Source organism: Gekko japonicus, unplaced genomic scaffold, assembly GCF_001447785.1.
Source record: "Gekko japonicus isolate JY-2015 unplaced genomic scaffold, Gekko_japonicus_V1.1 scaffold422, whole genome shotgun sequence".
Taxonomy (NCBI): Eukaryota; Metazoa; Chordata; class Lepidosauria; order Squamata; family Gekkonidae; genus Gekko; species Gekko japonicus.
Window position 1 is genome coordinate 655045 of NW_015174855.1, and position 22205 is coordinate 677249.

Here is a 22205-nt window from a genome sequence, read left to right on the forward strand (position 1 = left end):
ATACGCTTTACACAGGGCTACCCTTGAGACTGATCTGAAAACTCCAACTGGTCCAGAAAGCAGTGGTGTGTGTCCTTACAGGAACACCATTGAGAGCCAATATACAACCGGTGCTCCACCAGCTGTACTGGTTCCCAGTTGAATACCGGATCAAGTTTAAGGTTTTGATCTTAACCTTTAAAGCCCTATGCTGTCTGGGACCAACATACCTTCAGGACCGTCTCCCCAGTACATCCCTCAGACAGTGTTACACTCTATGGATCAACATCTGCTGGTGATCCCTGACTTGAAGGAGGTCCGCTTAGCCACAGGAAGTGGTGGCGGCAACAAGCATGGATGACTTCAAGAGGGAATTAGATAAACATATGGAGCAGAGGTCCATCAGTGGCTATTAGCCACAAGGTATAGATAAAAACTCACAGGCTGGGGCAAGGGATGCTCTGTTCTTGGTGCTTGGGGGTCAACAGTGGGAGGGCGTCTGGTTTCCTGGCCCCACTGCTGGACCTCCTGATGGCACCTGGTATTTTTGGCCACTGTGTGACAGAGTGTTGGACTGGATGAGTCATTGGCCTGATCCAACATTGGCTTCTCTTATGTTCTTATGTAGCCTCAACCAGCTTTCTTAGCTCTGGTGCCAGCCTGGTGGAACACTCTCCTAAGAGAAATCCAGGCCCTGCAGGACTTAATGCAGTTTCACATGGCCTGCAAAATGGAGATGTTCCACCAGGCCTGTAGTTGAGGTGGCGTTGATCTATTAGTACTGGTCTCTCCTGGCATGCTTCCATCTTATATTGTTTCTACTCATCTGCCCACCTCTTGTAGGATTAGTTACCATCTACTGGGCACATATGTGGAGTTGACTTAGGAGCAGTGGCATTCATTGGTGCCATATAAATTATGTTATATTTGGTTTTTAACAATTGTTATTATGTTTAATTATTGTATTGTACTTTATCATATTGTTGTAACCTGCCCTGAGTCTCGCGGTGCTGGGTAGGGTAGGGTAGAAGTCAATTCAATCAATCAATCAATAATGATAGCCTGGGTGATGTGGGTTTTAATCAAGGAAGCGGCATGTGGGGAAAGAATAAGGCCCTTCCAGTTCCCATTGCTATGCCGCTGATTCAAACTGCCTCCACTGCACAGCTGCTTTTAAAGTGTGATCTACCAGCCTGTAGTACGACCATTATTGATTGTGGAGAACAACTGCTTGGACTTGCTTCCTCTTAAACAAGCGGTTAAAGCTGGTGCTGTAACCATCTGTTGGGTGGCTAGGTGCATGGGCAGCACAGTGCTGTGTGTGTGTGGCTCTGGACAAGAGCTGGAAAAGCAAGGTCACCTGCAATGAAATGCAGATGCTTTTATTTTCAGAGCCTAAAAGCAAAATATATGTAATTGGTTGGCATACATAGTTGTAAAATAAAATAAAAGGAACCAATGAAATGTGTTTCAGTTTGGTAGAAGCAAAATAAAACTCGGAGGCCCTTGGCATTTAAAAAACAAACGAAATATTCCAGCAGAAAGTTCTATGAGTTAGTGCCGCTACATCAGATGCACGGAATGTTCATCCTTAGGCAGCTGTATTTATTCAATGCTACAGACAAAAGAAAGGTGAGTTGTGTTTGGGAGGAAGGGTAGATGTTACAAAGAAAGCAAATTTTGTTTTGTCACTGTGGTGCCCCTAGACTGCTCCTGTTTTGTTTTGCTGCTACAGACTAATAGAGCTACCCACCTGGAATTACTGCTAAGGCATAAACACTGACTGAAGAGATCCATTGTGTTGCAGTGAATAGAATGCTGTGCTTAGACCAGGGTTCAAGTTCCTTCTCAGTCACTTAGCTACCCAGATATATGATTCCATGTGTTCCACTGAATAAGAGGTGGGATACAATTATGAAAAGTTTATTTAGAGCACTTTTAGTTCACCTTTCTCTTCAACTGGACTCTGATGGGTTTTGATGGGCACATTAAGGTCTCACCAACTGTTTGAAATAAAATGTGCATTTTTTAATTTTTTTTAAGGTTTCAATTTTTGCAAAAAATTACTTTTGTTTTGCAACTGGAAAAGTGTGGAATCTGTTGGTCACATAGATACTCCGAATCTATTAATTGTTTTTTATATATATATACCATGGCAGCCAGTCTCGGGTGGCAACCAGTGTGACCTGCTGTGGCGGCCAAGTTCAGAGCATCTCCTGGCATCTGCTGGGGCCATGGCCAAGCAAGGCATCTATCACCACCACCACTGGGCAAGGACCATGGTGGCCAGAACCTAGCTCAATGGTAAGTGCATTGTCTGTGCATGCACAGACAACACTTTTGTATTTCAGGGCGATTTAAACCTCCCAATAGATTTTTGCAAAAATTAGGGATTGTTCTGCAAACCTAGAGAATGTCCCAAGTGTGTTGAAAAATTTCCCCTATTTGTGGAAATAAGTCTTGCACATGGGGGGGGGGCACAGTTAGAAATTAGATAGATAGATAATAATATTAATGGCTTTGTACATGACTCTCTGGAATTTAAAATTATTCTTTATGCAGATGAAGACTGAGGTTCCTAAATAATTAATAAAAAATCATCTGCATAAAGAATAATTTTAAATTCCAGAGAGTCATGTACAAAGCCATTAATATTATTATCTATCTATCTAATTTCTAACTGTGCCCCCCCCCCATGTGCAAGACTTATTTCCACAAATAGGGGAAATTTTTCAACACACTTGGGACATTCTCTAGGTTTGCAGAACAATCCCTAATTTTTGCAAAAATCTATTGGGAGGTTTAAATCGCCCTGAAATACAAAAGTGTTGTCTGTGCATGCACAGACAATGCACTTACCATTGAGCTAGGTTCTGGCCACCATGGTCCTTGCCCAGTGGTGGTGGTGATAGATGCCTTGCTTGGCCATGGCCCCAGCAGATGCCAGGAGATGCTCTGAACTTGGCCGCCACAGCAGGTCACACTGGTTGCCACCCGAGACTGGCTGCCATGGTGGAGTACTCCAGGAGCCATTCCTGGCCCAACTGCATGGCGGAAGACTCCAGGGGAGTCTCTGGAGCCAGCTGCAGCTGTGGAGGATGCTGGGAGCCACTCCAGGCTCCAAACCACTCCCAGGGACTGTTGTTGCCAGGCATAAGGTGGGTGGTGGGGCCTGGAGCGGTTCCCAATGTCCTCTACTGGGGCCATTCCCAGAGCCTCTCCTGGAGAAGCCTTAAGAGGGGCCCAATGGCTGGGAGCTGCACAGGGCTCACTGCCTTTGATGGTTGGAGGAAGGCTCAGTGGGCCCGGTGGGTTGGGGGAGAGAAGGTGTGATGGGCCTGGCAGCTGGGAGCATGCAGGGTTTGCTGCCACATGCCCTTAGCACAGATGGGGGGAAGACACCTTGGCAGACCTAGCGACGAAGGAGAAAAGAAGCTTTGGCAGGCTGTTGCTGATGGGGAGCACGAGACCCCCAAGGATAGCAGCAATTATAATAATTAAGGTGGGGAGAGGGATCCCCCCCCCATGAGTCTCGCAGGCTCCAAAGGTGGGAAGAGAGCAAGGGTGAGGGTGTGTGAGCATGAAGGGTGGGGGTAGTGGAGAGCCAAGGGTGGAGGTAAGTGGGAAGAGAGCAAGGGTGGAGGATGAGTGAATGCCAAGGGTGTGGGGGTAGTTGAGTGCCAAGGGTGGGAGGTAGGTGGGAAGAGAGCAAAGTTTGGGGGTGAGGTAATGTCAAGGGTGGGGAATAGATAGGGAGATCAGCAAGAGTGGTGGGTGAGTGGAGTGCCAAGTGTGGGGGATAGATGGGGGAGCAGCCAAGGTGGGATGGGTGGAGTGCTAAGGGGGGGGGAGGTGGGGGGAGGAGGTAGCAGCGAGGGAGGGGTGAGGGGAGTGCTGGGGGGGTAGGTGGGGAGAGCTGCAAATGTGAGGGTGAGTAAAGTACCAGGGGTGGGTGGTAGGTAGGAAGAGCAGCAAGGGTTGGGTAGACTGATGGAGGAAATGGGGGGGGGCAAAAGAGACGAGGGTATATTTACAGATAAGGGGAATGGGTGAAGGGGGATATGGGGATATGTTATCACAGAAGGGGGTAGACTGACAGAGAAGGGATGAGGGGGCAAAAGAGATGGGATAGGTAAATAAGGGAAAGGGTAGAAAGAGGGGAAATATTGACAGAGGAAGAGGACGAGGGAAGGAAGCAAAGAGGGGGAAGGGATTCAATATCATTGCAAGTTTCTTGCAGGTCCCCACCTGTTTTGTCTAATGGCACAAGCCAGAATCTCCAGACATAGATCAAAAACAAGAGGAGAAAGAAGGCTGTCTTGTACCCCACTCAAGAGAGAATGATGTTGAAAATATGCCCATGAGTCAGCACCCTGGATCTGGGAGATGAATAAAGAATCATAATCCACTTCAAAAATGTGTGAGGCAAATTGAATTTACACAGTGTAACAAATATAAATTTCTAGTATATTTTGTCAAAACCTTTTCCAGCATCAAGTAAGAGATGGCAACTTGATCAGATCTCTTACTGTCCAGGGCAATCAGATCAGAGACCAGCCTAAGATCATGAGAGCCTTGTTTACCACATATAAATTCTGCTTGGTCTACATGTTCCAAAGTAGTAACAACCTTTTGAAATGTGTTAGCAAGAAAAGCAGTTAATATCTTAGCATCTGCATTCATCAAAGAAATAGGTCAAAAATTTGCATACTGGGTATGGTCTTTGCCAGGCTTTGGGGTCCCCAGTGAGCAAGGTTAAAAGATCTCATTCTACAACTGGTAAAGTTCTGGAATTAAGTAATCTGAAAAGGTTTTATACCATTTAGTCTATTAGGTGTGCGCTAATTGTCAACATATTGGATTAATAGACGTCTCTCTCCAGCGTATTCTGAATTTTCAGTTCTGCTTGATTTATCTGTATTGCAGTGTTCCCCTCATAATAACATAAGAGACACCAATGTTGGATCAGGCCAAAGGCCCATCCAGTCCAACACTCTGTATCCCACAGTGGCCAGAAATACCAGTGCCATCAGGAGGTCCACCAGTGGGGCCAGGACATTAGAAGCCCTCCCACTGTTGACCCCCCCCCAAGGACCAAGAAGACAGAGCATCACTTGCCCCAGAGCCCCTAGCTATACCTTGTGGCTAATAGCCACTGATGGACCTCTGCTCCATATGCCTATCTAATTCCCTTTTGAAGCCGTCCATGCTTGTAGCCGCCACCACCTCCTGTGGTAGTGAATTCCATGTGTTAATCACTCTTTGGGTGAAGAAGTACTTCCTTTTATCCATTCTAACCCGACCGCTCAGCAAGTTCATGGAGTGCCCATGAGTTCTTGTATTGTGAGAAAGGGAGAAAAGTACCTCTTTCTCTACCTGCTCTATCCCATGCATCATCTTATCAACCTCAATCATGAGTGCTTGGTGCCCACCAGTACTTGCCCACCAGTATTCACCAAGCTTTTCAGAAAGTGGCTGAGGCCATTACAAGGCAGTGCTTGTTACTGGCTGTCCTCATGCAAGTAAAACAGTTTCCCATGGCTACAGTAGAGCCACTAGAGGATCAGGAGGACTATGGTTCTGTTTCCCTTTGGATTTCTTTTTTCTCTTTCTCCCTACTTCCCCCCAGGATTTCCTTCATTTCTTGTTATTCCCCTTCTGTTATTATTTTGCAAAGTGTGGAGGGAGGTATTGCATTCAGCTCTGCCTCATGCTGAAAACATTTTGTGGTGGCACCCCCTTCTCAAAATTCCAGTGTGACCCAAAAAGTTTGGCGGCCCTTGCCATATTGCTTCTCACCTTCTTTGTCACCACTGGGCATCTAAAACTGATAGGCATATGCCATATATCTTTTGTGCCTTATCCTTTTTCTGCTGGCATTGAGAATATCCTTATTGTAGGCAACAGTGCCTTTTTTACACTGGTTTTGCTGCTAGATCAGGTTTAAAGGTGACCTTTTGAGTTCATGGGGACTTGCAACAGTAACAGGTGATTTAGGTGTAATTTCACAACTAAACGATACAGTACCAGCAAAAGTATTGCCTTGGTATCATGGAACCTATAGTTTCTAAGCTGTTTTAATAAAATGTGGATTATTTTTTATTACCACTTCTGCTTTACTCTGTAGTTTTCAGACTTTCTACCTTTTCACTTTGATTTGTCTGCCAAAAGAAACAAACAAACTAACAAACATAACCCTGCATATTCACCTTTTAACCCTTGCATGTTGCAGCAGATTCTAGAGTTCATGCTCTGTTGAAGTCTGTTCAGATGTGTCAGGCCTGTCAGCCAGTGTAAGCTGAAAGTATGCCATTGAATGCACAGAAGTGACTTCATGTTGCAGGTCAAGATTAGAAAGGGCAAACTTCTTGTTTCCCAGCAAGATTTGTCCACTATGGTGTATGAGCCAGGCTTTAGGTTCTCTGCCAAGATACTCGGGCTCCGGCTCTACACTCAAGTTCAGTGAATCAGGCAAAAATACCTTTATTATCAAAGAAAAGGCAAGGCAACTTTGATAAATAATAGTTAGATAGACAAAAGGAAAATTCAATGGCCTTTGATGGTTGCAAAAATACAAACAGTTAATAAAATCAGTCCAAACTTACTCAAACTCCAAAAGGTAGGAAAAAATCATGCCCAAAAGACACGCACTGTTTTTTTCCCTTCCCTTCCTTGGCTTTTATCCTTAGGAAACCTGTTAACATGCTACTCCTCCCAGCTGTTAATTAAGGTATCTCAGCCGTGCAGCTCTTGGCAAGATAAAAACTGCGTGGTTCCTGCAATGACTTGCAAGATCGATCCTCCCCCTTTAGCCTTCATTTAGTTCTTCAAAGTTGCTGTTTTGCACCTGAGCCAGCCTCTTTCTTATACATGGGTAAGCTTAAAATGGAAGAATTAACATTCTCAGAACCAGGGGTCGTTTCGTAGAAAAAGAGCTAGGGGAACTCATTAGCATAACTCATTAGTATATGCCACACCCACTGACATCATAAGGCCTGGAGGTGGGCCTGCAAGGCCGGCGGGAGTGCGAGGAAGCCCTGCCAAGGCCCTCCCTGGCCCCAGGCAGGCAGGGGTGGGGAGAGGAGGGGAGGAAGCAACTTACCCTCCCTCTTCTCCTGCCTCCTCCTGGCTGAATGAGGGCCGGAAGCGGGGTGGCCGGAAGTAGGAGGCGGGGCTTTGTCGTGTGCCCCCCACACCTCACCGGGGTGAAGACGATCCCCCGCGATCCCCCCCGAAATGACCCCTGCTCAGAACAGAGCTTGAAAACCAGTGCCATGACCTATTGCCATTTAATTATACTTCCTAGGGCTTTTTCAGACATATTACCCATAATAAATTCTAAAAAGGCTAAAATACCTTGATGTTCAATCCTCATTTAACTGGATGGTATATAGCATTTTTGCCTGGGGTGGTTGGTGGTTATGTTTTCAGTATTTGTTGTTATGTAACTTAAAAGCTCAACATTGGGGGGGGGGATTCTGTACCCAGACAGTTGTTAGGGGAATGGCCTGCCTGTTGAGGTCAGGAAGGCTCCCACTCTCCTGGCTTTCCGCAAACTGTGCAAAACTGAATTATGCAAGAGGGCTTTTCTGCACAGGAAATAGAGTTGCACTGTACTAAATGTTTCACAGTTACTTAGATACATTATTAGCGTCTATACCACTATGTATAGCATGCTGAAACTCCTATCCTACAGTGTAATTTTTGCAGCATTGAATGTGTCGTGTTAATAGTTATGCTTTGCTTCAGATCAATAAATCAATCACAAGCTTTATTGCATTAGCTCATAACCTTAGCCATTAACACCAAGGTTCAGATCTGTTTTTAGACTTCTGGTTGGTTCTACAATCTTAATGCCAGTTGTGTTGTTTGTTAAATGTCCCATCCCTTGATAGTATTGACTCACTGTATGTAATCCACTTTGAATCCAAGTGAGAAAGGCAGTCAGTCTATAAATAAATAAATTTCCTGCTTGTTCCACTGTTTAAAAAGAAACGAACTTCAAAGCTGTGTATTGCGGTGCACAAGAACGTGCTTGAGAGAAGTTTTTCCAGAGCACTACCATTTCATTACAACAGGATTAGACAAATTCATGGAGGGGAGGTCCCTTTATGGCTTCTGGACATGGCGACTGAAGGGAACCTCCATCTCCAGAGGCAGCACACCTCTCAATACCAGTGCTTGAAGGCAGCATCAAGGGAAAGCCCTGGCTCTATGCCCTGTTTGTTTGGTCCTCCAGGACAACTGGTTGTGTGAAACAATATGCTGGACTCAATGGACCACCAGTCTGATCCAGTAGGCTCTACTTCTTATGTTCAGGCACACACTGCCATCATAAAGCTAGAAATGGGCACTAAAAAGAATAAAAATGTTGTTAATATCTTGTTTCTGGAGAGATTAGATGGCAGTGATGATTTTAAAATATCAGACAACAATGGAACCCTGACTAAAAAAATCTGCTTTGAAAAGAGCAGGTATAGAAAATTCAAATGAGTTAGCATATACACTTACTAGCCTGCTACCCGTGCTTCGCTACGGTATTTAAGTTCCGTAAGTCCAGTTATAATACTGATGATGTGAAATTTGAAATGTGACATTTGTTGTAGGAATTCTAACAGCGAAGATTGTAGTGTAAAAATGAAGTGAAACATATGTCCTTTTTTTCTGTACTGAAGGACCTCTAGACCACATTGGTGGTTCTGCCCTCAGGTGCTGGGATCACCTGGCTGCTTGATGAGCTCACTCTGGAGCAGGCCACCTAGAACTGTCCATTTAAGAAGCAGTCATCATTTAAGAGGCAGGGGTCATCATGTTTCTCAGAAATCTCTTCATGGGGGGAGTCCAGTGTAGGAGGGGGAAGGGGGTGGAGTATTAGAAGCCACTGTGGAGATGGGGCTGCACCCGACAGCCGCTTGTTAGGTGTAGGAGGTAGGGGAGTGTGTTGGAAGCCATCCCACCTCCTCTCCTACACCTGACAGGCAGCTGCCTGTCCAATGTAGAAGGGGGAAGGGGGAGGAGTATTTGAAGCTAAGAGATGCCAATGTTGGATAAGGCCAAAGGCCCATCCAGTCCAACACTCTGTATCACACAGTGGCCAGAAATACCAGTGCCATCAGGAGGTCCACCAGTGGGGCCAGCCCAGGACATTAGAAGTCCTCCCACTGCTGACCCCCCCAAACACCAAGATGACAGAGCATCACTTGCCCCAGAGTCCCTATCTATAAAAGGTAAAGGTTCCCTTGCTTGAAAGCCAGTCGAGTCCGACTCTAGGGTTGCGGTGCTCATCTCCGTTTCAAAGCCGAAGAGCCAGCGCTGTCCGAAGACGTTTCCGTGGTCATGTGGCCGGCATGACTAAACACCGAGGCGCACGGAACACTGTTCCCTTCCCACCAAAGTGGTACCTATTTATTGAACTCAACAACATTATGATCACTGTTTCCAAGCGGTGCAATCACTTTTACATCTCTCACCAGGTCTTGAGTGTTACTTAGGACCAAATCAAGGATCGCCTCTCCCCTGGTAGGTTCCGTGACCATCTGCTCCATAGCACAGTCATTTAGAGTGTCTAGAAACTCAATCTCTTTTTCCCGGCTAGAACACATATTGACCCAATCAATGTGTGGGTAGTTAAAATCACCTATTATTACACAGTGTTTTTGTCTAGTTGCTATCTTTAAGGCATTCATCATTTTATAATCCTCCTCTATCTTTTGATCTGGTGGGCGATAACAAACTCCCAGTGTTAAGTTTCCTTTTGGCCCCCCTATTTCAACCCATAGAACTTCCAGAAGCGAATCCAATTCACTTAGCCTCTCAATCTTTCTAGACTTTATACCCTCTCTGACATACAGAGCTACCCCACCTCCAACCCTTCCCCCCCTATCCTTCCGATATAATATATAACCGGGAATCACTGTGTCCCACTGATTTTCCTCATCCCACCAAGTTTCAGAAATACCCACAATGTCTATTTTTCCCTCCGACACCAAGCACTCCAACTCCCCGATTTTACCTCGGACACTTCTAGCATTTGTATAGAAACAGCTGTAATTTCCCTTACAAGTTAAGCCTGCATCCTTCCTCTTGCTATCTCGAGTCGTTGTCCGGCAGTCCATGTCACCAGCCATGGCCTCTGTGGACAATTTCAATCCACCTCCCTGTAGAAAAGCAACCGGTACCCCCTCACCTCTCTCAGATGAGCCAACCCGAACCAGAGACTTTTCATCTCCTGTCGGCTTTCCCCCAATATTCAGTTTAAAAGCTGCTCTGCCACCTTTTTGATTTTAAGTGCCAGCAGCCTGGTTCCTTCTCGGGACAAGTGGAGACCGTCTCGCCTGTACAGCTCCCTCTTGTTCCAAAAAGTATCCCAGTGCCTAACAAACCTGAACCCTTCCCCCCTACACCATCGTCTCATCCACGCATTGAGACTCCTGATCTGTGCCTGTCTCTCCGGCCCTGCGCGTGGAACAGGTAGCACTTCTGAGAAGGCTACCTTGGAGGTCCTGGACCTAAGTTTCCTGCCCAGCATCCTAAATTTCTCCTCCAGGACCTCACGACTGCATTTCCCCACATCGTTGGTGCCGACATGCACCACGACCACTGGCTCCTCCCCAGCACTATCTACCAGCCTATCTAAAACACGCGTAATGTCCGCTACCTTCGCACCAGGCAGGCAAGTCACCATACGGTCAGTACGCGGGTTCGCCACCCAGCTGTCTACCTGCCTAAGGATCGAATCACCCACTACCAAGAGCCCCCCTCCCACCCTGCTCAGGGATGGTTCCTTGGTGCAAAAGGAGAGCCGCTCACCAGCTGGGGAAGAGGTCCCTTCTGAGGGCACATTCCCCTTATCCTCAGCATGGTGCCCTGTTTCCCCTAGACCCTCATGCTCCCTGACAGCAGCGGGGCTGCCAGATCCAGAGTGGGACGTAGCTAACAAGTCCCCGAGAGTCTTTTCTGTGCGCCTAGCTGACTGTCTCTGCTTCTCCAGGTCAGCCACCTTGGCCTCAAGGGAGCACACACGTTCCCTGAGAACCAGGAGCTCCTTGCACCGAGCACACACCCAAGACTTCTGTCCAGTGGGCAGATAGTCATACATGTGACACTCTGTGCAAAACACTGGATAGCCCCCAACCCCCTGCTGGCATTCTGGCTTCATAATTCTTTTAAAATAAGTAAATATAATCCCCCTTTTAAAACCCTTTGTATTTATGTGGTTTTTCTTGTCGAAGTCAAATTACTTTACGGGGAAGAGCCTAGGGCCTTCGCTTTCTGGCTCTTCTTGGGCTTCTCACAGAGTCCCTAGGCTAAGAGTCCCTAGGCAAAGAGCCACAGGCAAAGAGCCCTTTAGCTCACCCTTTGGCTCGTGCCAGAGGCTCGTGCCTCTGCCGAGGTGGTTTCTTAAATACTAAAGAACAGTCAATCACAGTCAAACAATGCCCCTTCCTCTCCCTCTCTCAAGCAGCCAGGACTCTGCAACAACTCTAAGAGTTTTCACACACTCCCAGACCAGTCCCAGACCAGTTCTCCCACACAATATCCTCAGCTGAATCCCCTCAGCTGAAAGCAAGTAAAAAAACCCACTCACCCTCTAGCACCTCTGTCTCCTGCTCCTGCTCAGAGCTCAGCTGGGTCTCCTGTTAGGTGTAGGAGGTGTAGCCGCCTGTTAGGTGTGGGAGGTGGGGGGAGTGTGTTGGAAGCCACCCCACCTCCTCTCCTACACCTGACAGGCAGCTGCCTGTCCAATGTAGGAGAGGGAAGGGGGAGGAGTATTAGAAGCCACTGTGGAGGTGGGGCTGCACCCGACAGACAACCGCCTGTTAGGTGTAGGAGGTGGGGGAGTGTGTTGGAAGCCATCGGAGAGGCTGGGCCAGCAGCCTTACTGAACTTCACAGGTGCTTGTTGGCCATTCCCTATTTCCTCAACTGTCATTAGCTGTCTGCAGTCCCCTGTAACTGTTTTTTTTTTAACCTCAGAACTCTGAGCTCTGCAGCTGACCAGTCAGAGAGTGGGAGGGTATAGGGAGAGAGCTGCCTGGCAGCCACATAGGAATCAATGGGGGAAAGCACATTCTCCCCTTTTTGACCCACTTAGGGGTCGAATTTCTAAAAATCCCTTCTTAGCCAGCACCTATGCCACGGTGGGAGTGCACTCCCCGAACCTGGTGTCTCTAGGTCCAGCGGTTTGGCCTGGGTGTTGAATTTACGGTGAGGGGGCTTTCTTTTATATATATAGAAGAAAGCTGACAGTTTGATTTATATGTAATTCAAAGCAACAAAACACTGAGTTGAGAGCCGTACTTAAAGTATTTAGCAACTAATGAAGTTGTGTAAAAGTACTTTGTCGGAAAACAAACCATATGATAAAAAACTAAAAAGAAAACAGAAGCCATTTACAAGCAATGTTCCCTCTAAGCTGAGTTAGTGTGAGATAGCTCACAGTTTTTTAACCTCCAGCTCACACATTTTTGACTTAAGCTCAGGAAGGATGGCTCCAGAGCAAACTACTTGATGCAGCAGCCAAATCGCTCACTCACAACTTTAATGCCAGTAGCTCACGAAGTAGAATCTTTGCTCACAAGACTCTACAGCTTAGAGGATACTTGTTTACAAGTATAGCTATTGTCACCCACAGTGTGAGACCTTATGTTTTCGTAAGAGCTAAAATTAGAGCTGACTTTGTTCATTCAGTTGTTCTTTGCTGCTACCATTATGAGCTCTGTATTATTTGTTGTAGATGTAGATGTATGCTTGTGTAAATGTTAGCATGTCTGTTACTGCTCGCTTTGTGTTGTTTTGGCTTTGGCTAAAATCCCTAATAAACTTTGCCTTTTGCTTCAGCTTTGCAAGTAAGTCATCACTTACCAATGTAAGCAATTTGTGGTACATGAGCAGCCTAAAAATATGTAACTCTTTTGCCTGCCACAGGACATCACTTAGATGCTTATAAAGCCAGTTTACTTTTGTCAGATTTTGTAAAAGCAGAAGCAGATTTGTTTTCTTTTTTTCAATCCTTTTTGTTTACATGCAATAAAAAGATTGATTTTATAAATGTGTAATATCAGACGCATGGGATGTGGAGTGGCATGGTATAGCTCAATCTCATCATATCATGGAAGCTAAGCAGGGTCAGTATCTGGATGGGAAACTTTGAAGAGGAAGGTAATGGCAAACCACCTCTGCTTAATCACTTGCCTTGGAAACACTATTGGACCACCGTAAGTCAGCTGTGACTTAACAGCACTTCACACACACACACACACACACACACACACCCCAGACTCATGGTGCTTGTTCCATGTCTCTAGAAAGCGAACGGGTGATTAACTCTGCATATAGCAGACAGAATGGGAAAATGTGAATACTAGTCTTCACATTTCAATCATGGATGTAATTGCAGCCAGAAGTTGCAGTTAGACAAATACTACAGCAGGAAACAGAGATTTCAATCATGGATGTCATTGCGACCAGAACTTTCAATTAGGTAAATATTATATCAGGAAACGTGGCCGCAGTGGCTCAGAGGTTAAGACACTGAACTGCAAACTGGAAGGCCGGTAGTCCAGCAGTTTGAGACCATAGTGCCATGTGACAGAGTGAGCTCTCGTCTCTGGTCCCAGCTCCTGCCAACCTAGCAGTTCGAAAGCAAGAAATTGCAAGTAGATAAATAGGTACCGCTTCGGTGGGAAGGTAACAGCGTTCCGTGCGCCTTGGAGTCTAGTCATGCCGGCCATATTACCATGGAGATGTCTTCGGACAGCACTGACTCTTCATCTTGGAAAAAGAGATGAGCACTGCCCCATAGAGTCAGATTTGACTGGCTTTCAAGCAAGGGAAACCCTTACCTTATATCAGGAAACAGAGATGGTATAGAAGTGTGTAGGTGAAAAGTTTTGATGAAACCAACTAAGAAAAAGATTGTGTAATAAACAGTGCAAACCTTTGGCCATCACCAAGAGTTAGATTGGAAACAACCCATTAGCCAGAACTATAAAGCTAATTTCTGCCTTCTGTATTAACTTATCAAACATTGTCAATCATATCCAACATTATTATAATATATTCCAGGAAAAGAACACCATCGTGTTTGCGGCAGTCTGCATTTTTATTGTATCATGGGAACATCTGAAAGCAAGGGCTCTTTACACCCTAGCCCTGTAAATGTCTGGTCACATAGATCTCAGTCCTATGGACACTTTCTTGGAGTTAAGCCCAACTGAATCGCATGGGAGTTCCTTCTGAGTAGACCTGCTTAGGATTGCTCCTTTAAGCACAAACATCCTCCTTTAAAAACAGCATTTTGCTGACCAGCAACTCTCTTCAGAGAATGTCTGTTCTCTCCTCTCCCATTTATGCAAGAACTTCCTTCAAAGATAAATGTGCTATAACTGAAGACATCCCTAAGCAGGAAAAAGACCACAGGATTTATTTGAAAGCAGACATTATGAAGCACACCTCACAGTGGTACAGGCATAAATTCTCAGTAGTCAGGACTACCACTAAGTCAATTACATTTGCTGTGGAAAGAAGGTGTGTCCATATGAAACTTCTGGAAGATAATGGGTTTAGGGGTCTTATAAAAGGCAGTGTTTTGATAAGCAGCAAAATTCCCACTGTTCTTTGTTAATAATAAAGCTTTAAATAGTTGATTACTGTGACTGACATTTTGACCAGTAAAATGTGAACAGTAATTTTTGTATTCCCATAAGTAATGTAATTCTTCTAGTGGAAAAAATCATTCAGCTTCCTGCAGGGCATGGAAGAACTATTTCTCCTTAGCCAGAAGGACAATGTGTGGTGAACTTGCAATGAGACGTCTTTATGGAGATCCTCACCCATTCAGCTCTTTCAGCTCTGTCACATATGTGCACTGAGGGTTCCATATCTGTATTGTTTCCAAGGTAGAGTGCACACAGTGAGATAATGGATAATGCCAGCTTTGTGACTGTGGAATGACTCTTAATTCTTGGTTGCTTTTGATGATAATGTGTTGATTTATAGCCACAGATGTCTTCTACTCAAAAGAGAGTAATTCTATTGAGATTATTGCCCAAAATCCTATAAATAGTTTATCCTTTGACTTAATGTTTCAAAGCAGCTAGGCAGTCAATTCTACTTTCATTGAAATGAATAGGCCTCGGTGTATGAGTCAGTAGGGTAATGAGCTTCTATCGAACATGAACAGAAGATGTTTGTCAGTTATATATATTTCTTAAAATATTGTATATCATCTTTGCTGTGCTCCCTTAATTACTGGAACTGATCCACTATTGTATCAGCAAATACGAATATAGGTTCATGTGCCAGGATTTATGTGGCTTCACAGAATCAGAACTATGCCACTAAGGAAGCATCACAAACTGACCACAACATTTTAGTATCTTCAGTGGCTAAGGAATCTATAGACAACACTTTCTTAATAGTTACCACAGGGGTGCTGATTGTGGTGGCCGTGGGTGCCATTGCACCTGCCAGTACATTTCCTGGAACATGCCAGGTGTTTTTATATAAAGTGAGGGGGGGTCAGCTGGGACTTTTGTCCAAAAGGATTCAGCAGTTGTCACTACAGCACAAGGATCTTCACCATGTGACTGAAGGAGTATGCAAGAAAATATTTTGAAACAATATGTTCATTATAAATGACGCCCTGTTAAATGGCGTCAATGTATCTGAAGAAGTGCACGCACCCAGCTTTTTAAAAGCTGCTCCAACATTTGCTACTTTTCAGTCACCTGGCACATTTTTAGAGCCATTACTGGTTAATAGAGCAACAGTTTTCCATATGAGTTCCTTAAGCACCTTTGGGTGTGTGCGATCTGGACCTTGAGATTTACTAGTTTTGGGTTTACATTGTAGTTCTAGAACTTCATCTCTTGTCACCTCATGTGGGTAGCCATGTTGGTCTGAAGCAACAGAACAAAGTTTGAGTCCAGTGGGGCACCTTTAAGACCAACAAAGTTTAATTCTGGGTATAAGCTTTCATGTGCGTGCACACTTCTTCAGATACATTGAAAGAAGACTTCCTCAACCATTACATATAGGCAATGGGGGGGTTAGTTGCCAGGAAGGGGTAATTAGAGTCAAGATGCACAAGTAACTGAACGATAAGTATAGCAAAGATTGGATTAAAGCAGCAAATTCAGCATACAGTTTGACTCAATTCTTCAGGCATGCTTCCCAAAAATCGTCACTCTGGTGTGGGTACATGCCCTGTATTTTCCACCAAATGAAACACACCACATGGCTATTAACAGTTTTAGGCCAAGCAAATATTTTAAGGGAGAGAAGGAGGGAATTTCCAGGGAGGAGACACCATCCTCTAATAGCCATGCAGCTCTTCTTCAAACCTGGAGGCACACATAGCTGTACCTCTAGTCAAGATATTAATGGTCAGAGATTCCTACAGGAATCCATTTTAAGCATTATATTTGAGGCTTCATTGAAGAGTGGCAAATTGTCAGCAGATTGAGTTACTTTTAACCCCTGAATTTTAAAGTGCATATGCATATACCCTCAGCACCCTGTCCAGTAAATATAACTGTTAGTTCATTGATACTCAATATGTTTACCTTTAGGGCTGACCAGAAGGTCAGTAGTTCAGCAGTTCGAGACCCGAGTGCTGCATGATGGAGTGAGCTCCCATCTCTGGCCCCAGCTCCTGCCAATCTAGCAGTTTGAAAGCAAGAAATTGCAAGTAGATAAGTAGGTATCACTTTGGTGGGAAGGTAACAGTGTTCCATGCATCTCAGCGTGTAGTCATGCCAGCCACATGACCACGGAAACGTCTCTGGACAGCACTGGCTCTTCGGCTTGGAAACGGAGATGAGCACCGCACCCCTAGAGTCAGATTCAACTGGCTTTTGAGCAAGGGAAACCTTTATCTTTTACCTATGTTTACCTTTACTTTATGTTGAAGTGCAAATTAAATGTATTGCATTAATACTGTGTTCTGTCAACATGTTCGGGGGAAATTAGTTGCACTGCACAAATTAGGGACACTACTTGGAATTTCTCTCTCCTGTACCCCAGGTACCTTGGACTAGCCCAGCAAATCAGTTTATGCCAATGTTTTGTATTTACAGACAAATGTAAGAAATTATGATAGAGAAGGAATATTTCTTTCAAATTGTCTCACTGATTAATAATTTTTATATAACATATCAGATGATCCTTGCAGTTGATTACTATATACATCTATATTTTTCTTTCTGTGGCTAGATGGAAGAACTGTGAAGAAACAGTAAAGTTGTTTTGAAGGGAGAAACTAATATGGACCAGCCATTCACTATGAGTTCTTTGGTAAGTACTGAAGATTGATGCATCCACAGGAAACTGATTTTTTTAGCTAATTGAATACCATGTGTAGTTTGACCTTGGTTGTATTCCCACTTCATTACACTGGTTGCAGTTTGTGTGGATGGGTGGAGAAAATCTCAGCATGGTTGACATCATATTATGCATTTTAGGTTATTAGATGTTACTGGAGAGGGAGGCAAAGGGATGGGAAGGCAATGTGAAAACAACAGCTAGTTATCCCCATTATGTCTTCGTTTTGGCTTGAACTATACTTCAAACCTCATTCATTATTCTTCTTTGTAAAAGGAAAATAATGGAGCAGTTAATATTGCTTTTTAACTGCAACCCACCTGTATAAGTGCAGTGTAAAATCAAATAAGAACCACAGTGAAGTGTAACATAATAGGCATTTTAAAAAGCCTTCACAACTCATCAATAGCAAGAAGCTTTTGGGAAGTGGTGGTTTGTGTGTCTGTGTGTGTGTGTTTCTGTGCAGCTGGGGATGGTCTTGTTTCTAGTGTAATTTTCTGCCATTATATTGTAGTGGCTTGGAAGCAGAAAATCACAGCTCCTTGAATGTTGCTGAAACTAAAAGTTGCAGCTAATTGCAGCCCAAGATTTTTCTTGAGTTTCTTGGATAAGATTGTTCCTGAGTAAGGTCAGCAATCAAAGTGACGTGTTACTTGTGATCTCTACTTTAACAGAAAAGGCTAGCTGCCATGCCTGACCACACAGATGTTTCACTGAGCCCAGAAGAACGTGTACGTGCCTTAAGCAAGCTTGGTTGTAATATCACCATAAATGAAGACATTACTCCACGGCGTTACTTTAGGTTTGGAGTGGAGATGGAGCGTATGGCATCTGTATATCTTGAAGAAGGAAATCTTGAAAATGCCTTTGTGCTCTATAACAAGTTTATAACGTAAGAATTTGTCTGCTTTTGAATTTTCATTTGATATATACTTTGTTTAGATTTTAGAACTGCCAGTGGATACTGTTCTTGCAGGCTGCTAGGATGGAAGAGTCTTTCCAGATGACCACTTTAAATGTGCATTTATCATTAATTTGTTACAGGAAATTCAGATTTTCTCAGAGTTAAATTTCCACTGTAGGGATATGGTATTTTGCCAGCACACAAAGAACACAGATAATGTTTTGCATATAAAATCTGTCTAACATTCATCTTGTGTTGTGAAGTGTGATTTTGCAAGTCTCATGAGCACCTCTCAAAAATTATCTTTGTCGCCATGTGATTCCTGTGGAATTTTTTTCAGTTTTTCAAGCTTGGATCCTGTGTAACATAAGAAGAGCTGCTCTACCAAAATGGTGACTCACTTGCCTTCCCCTTCCACTTCAGGCTCCTGTTTCCTCCAAATTGTGCCTCCATAAATTAGTGGAACCTCCCCCCCCAACCGCGGAACATCATGAAAGTCAAGGCAGGGTGCTGCAGTGAAAGAAGGGAATTGGTAAAAAAAAAATCATCCTCCCCATCTTTTGTGAGCCTATTATGAACAGACAGTGCTTGGAATCCAAGGCTTTATTTATTTAGAAGCTGAGTAATCAAGATCAGGAGCAGTCATGTATCTCTTTAAAGAGAGAGATATGTTCCCAGAATAGCTTTTTCTTTAGGATTTATTAAAGCTGTATGCTCTGTCTGTACAGTGCTGGGATGCACAGTTCCTTTGTACTTCAGAACAACAACTGTGAAGAAGATCCCTCTTGTGGCAAGCTAGCCCGTGTCCATTGCATATTGGTGATTCCTAATGGGAGCCATAAACCACCTCCACCTTCGAGGTCCGGGGGGGGGCATTCAGAACATTTGGGTACAACTGCTGGGCATTCAGGATTTTAGGCAACCTCTTGGGCTTCAAGCAGCCAAAAGAAGAGATTGTTTTTATATTGCTCACCCCACCTTGAGGGTAAAATCTTGGTAGCCAATTCATACATCAGGGAGGACACAGGTTTGGGTCCAGGTTTCCACCCTGTGTCCTGAGTATAACAATCACACATGCATTGCAGATTCTCCTCAATTCCCACTCAAGTGGTGCCCTTTGCAGTTCACAACTGCAGCACTCATGGAGAAGGGGCTTCAGCCTTTCCCCTGCATCATGTTCCTGATCTGAAATAGTCCAGAAAAGATGCTGTGTGACCCACTGGGGAAATCCACAGGTGTACACCTGGATTTTCCCATTGAGCCAAATAGCGTACCTGCAGGCCCATTGCAGGTTGGTAAAATGGTTGGGGATGCTGAAGCCTCTCCTCCGCTTGTTCCACAGTTGCAGTCCAATGCGCACACCTCACCTGAAGCAATTAAAGAGAACCCACATTTCGTGTGATTGTTACATTGGCCACAGGATGGGCAGAGGCTGGACCCAGCCTGTGTAACCTCTGATGAGTGTATCATTCCTTCCCCAGACAAGTGAAACCCAACAAACAGGAATCAATGAAAAATACCTTCTTTCCCACCTGGGGCAAAAATTAACACACAGACACATGCCTACAAAATAATCTCCCATCTATGAGACTAAATATGTGTGATGAAATTCCAAAAAGATAGCCACAGAGGAGGTCCTGTACCAGCAACAAAGACACAGGAGAAACAGATTCTCCACAAAAATGCCAGTTGGGTTCAAATAAAAAATCTGTACTGAAGTGCTATTTCATATCCTAATTGTATACTTTTGGCTTGGGGCAACCGGTGGTAATATGTACTTAGTGAATGGTATTGGATTAAAAGTTAAGAACCAGTGATTGCATACTTTAGTGCAACTATAGCATTGAGAAAATATTCTGTATACTATCACAAAAAGTGTTTTCCTTTTTCAGATATAAGCGCTTTACTGACCTATGCAAGTCCTTGCCTTATTGTAGCCCAGAGCTAGAAGCTCTCTGGATTATGGCTCAGTGGTATAGCAGCTGCTTTACATGCAGAGTGTCCCAGGCTCAAATCCATGGCATGTCCAAATTAAAAGAGGTCAGATCATAGGTGATGTGAAAAATCTCTACCTTTAGAGAGCCACTGCCAGTAAGAGTTGACGATACTGACCTCAATAGACCAGTAGTATGTATCAGCTGGAAATACCACAACAAAACTGTTAATGCACATGCCTTCCAGAAATGTCACTGGCTGTGCTTGATAAACCATCTGTTCCACCTTTTCCAGAATAGTTCCATTACAATTAGTTGCATTCTACCATAGTAAATAGTGTAAGAATTAAAGCTATTGTGCACTCAGACTCTGTGAGAACCTACTGTAGAATTTAAACATGCAAAGGTATGGAAAACTGATATGAATAAAAAAAAGGAATGTTGTTTCTGTTCCCATATGATTTCTTGCTTTTGTCTCAGGACAAAACAGAATAACGATATTGTGTGTATTCATCAGGGACAAAAAGTATGTGTTTCATTTTCTAGCTTGTTTGTAGAAAAGCTGCCTGGTCATCGAGACTACCAGCAGTGTGCTGTTCCAGAAAAACAGGATATTATGAAGGTAGAGTTGCTTTTTTAACTGGCATTTCAAGTGGGGGCAGGGGCAAGGTCTTTTTAGGACCTTTTGCACCAGTACTCTAGAACAGTGGCTTTCACATTTGCTGCTTCAGGGAACCTGTCCACATCAGCTTGTCTGATAAGGCACTCTTGTACATCTGCCAGCACATTGCAAAGGTATGCTCCAGGATACACAATCAGTGCTGCAGGGCATTGTACAGGCCTGTTCAGCATCACTATAATACCCCCCCCCCGCAATGAATTGAGAGTATGTCTGAGAACACACCGAGTTCACTCTTGTAGCAGTGGGGTATGTAGTGTCTTTCAAGAAAGCTGTCTGCTATTGCTTGATAAACTTCCAAAGAACTCCAGGTGCTCCAGAAAATGGTCCTAATATAGCCTGTGCTTAAGCTCATCCCGTGAAGATTTATACTATTATTGTTCATAGTAGTGCAGCTCTTGGCATCATGATGACTCATAAATCTTACTAAACTTCACATAGGATTGCAACCTGAATTATAACTGTGACCTTTATACATGCAAATCAGATGATAACTGTGACCTTTATACATGCAAATCAACTAGAAAATGTCACTTTATTACATCAGACGCTGAATGAATAACTGATAATCCAATCCTAAATACATTTAAGAGTACATCTAACTTATTTCAGGAGAATGTACTATGTTTAGGTCTATGCAAGAGTATTCTGTCTTGAGTAGACCAAAAAAAATTGTTTTCTGTTGTTCTGAAATAAATACAAATGCAAAAGAAATGTGTGAGCAAGATACAGTTTCCTTTATCTTTTCAGGCTTATAGCTAACATGCCAGACATTCATAATTCCACAAATGATAGCAGATACTTTAAATGATACATTTGTTTGGGTTAAAGAGATATGTTTAAAACCATTGTAATTTTTTTTCTCTCTGTGACTTTCTAGAGTATAGATGTCTACTCTTTCAATCGTGCCATGGTTTTTAGTATTTCTTAGAGTCCCATTATTGCTGGAGTTTTTACTGCCTAAAAATATGAAATCACTAAACAAGCTTCATTGATCCCCCACCTAACCCCACAGCTGTTCACTTCCCCAGTCTCGTTTATTTAGAGCCTTGGCTGGAGTAAAAATGGAGTTCAAAAACTATAAAGCCTTCAGGGTAGGGCGGGATATAAATCCAAGGATAAAAATTAAAATAAAATAAGAAGGGGGGGGGTTCTTTGTCTGCCGATTCTTCCCTGTAAATGCTCCCCCCTTTTAGTGTTATAATGCTTTGTAGTTCTAACTTGAGGACTGAATGTAGCCTGATTCTGGGAGCCTGTCTGCTGAAGCAGCTGTGACTTTACCTCCTGCTCCAGTACAGGAGGAACCACTGCCATATCAATCAAGAGCACTTATACCTCCTGTGCCATATATTAAATTTGGGGGAAAGTACAGCGAGCCATTAAAA

The 22205-nt window shown here is 43.9% G+C and overlaps 1 protein-coding gene across 4 annotated transcripts in view; it reads left to right on the forward strand.

Annotated features, from left to right (window-relative positions):
• Positions 1 to 22205, forward strand: part of STAMBPL1 (STAM binding protein like 1) — a 35197-nt gene that overhangs the window by 3195 nt on the left and 9797 nt on the right. For 3 of the 4 annotated variants that reach the window (XM_015424605.1, XM_015424608.1, XM_015424607.1), the window contains exons 2-4: positions 17196 to 17276; positions 17978 to 18195; positions 20688 to 20763. In XM_015424605.1, the coding sequence (XP_015280091.1) occupies positions 17247 to 17276; positions 17978 to 18195; positions 20688 to 20763 (324 nt within the window). In that variant the 5' untranslated portion in view covers positions 17196 to 17246. Of the gene's footprint in view, positions 1 to 16646; positions 16680 to 17195; positions 17277 to 17977; positions 18196 to 20687; positions 20764 to 22205 lie in introns of those variants that run through there. The other variant, XM_015424606.1, reaches the window with a different exon arrangement.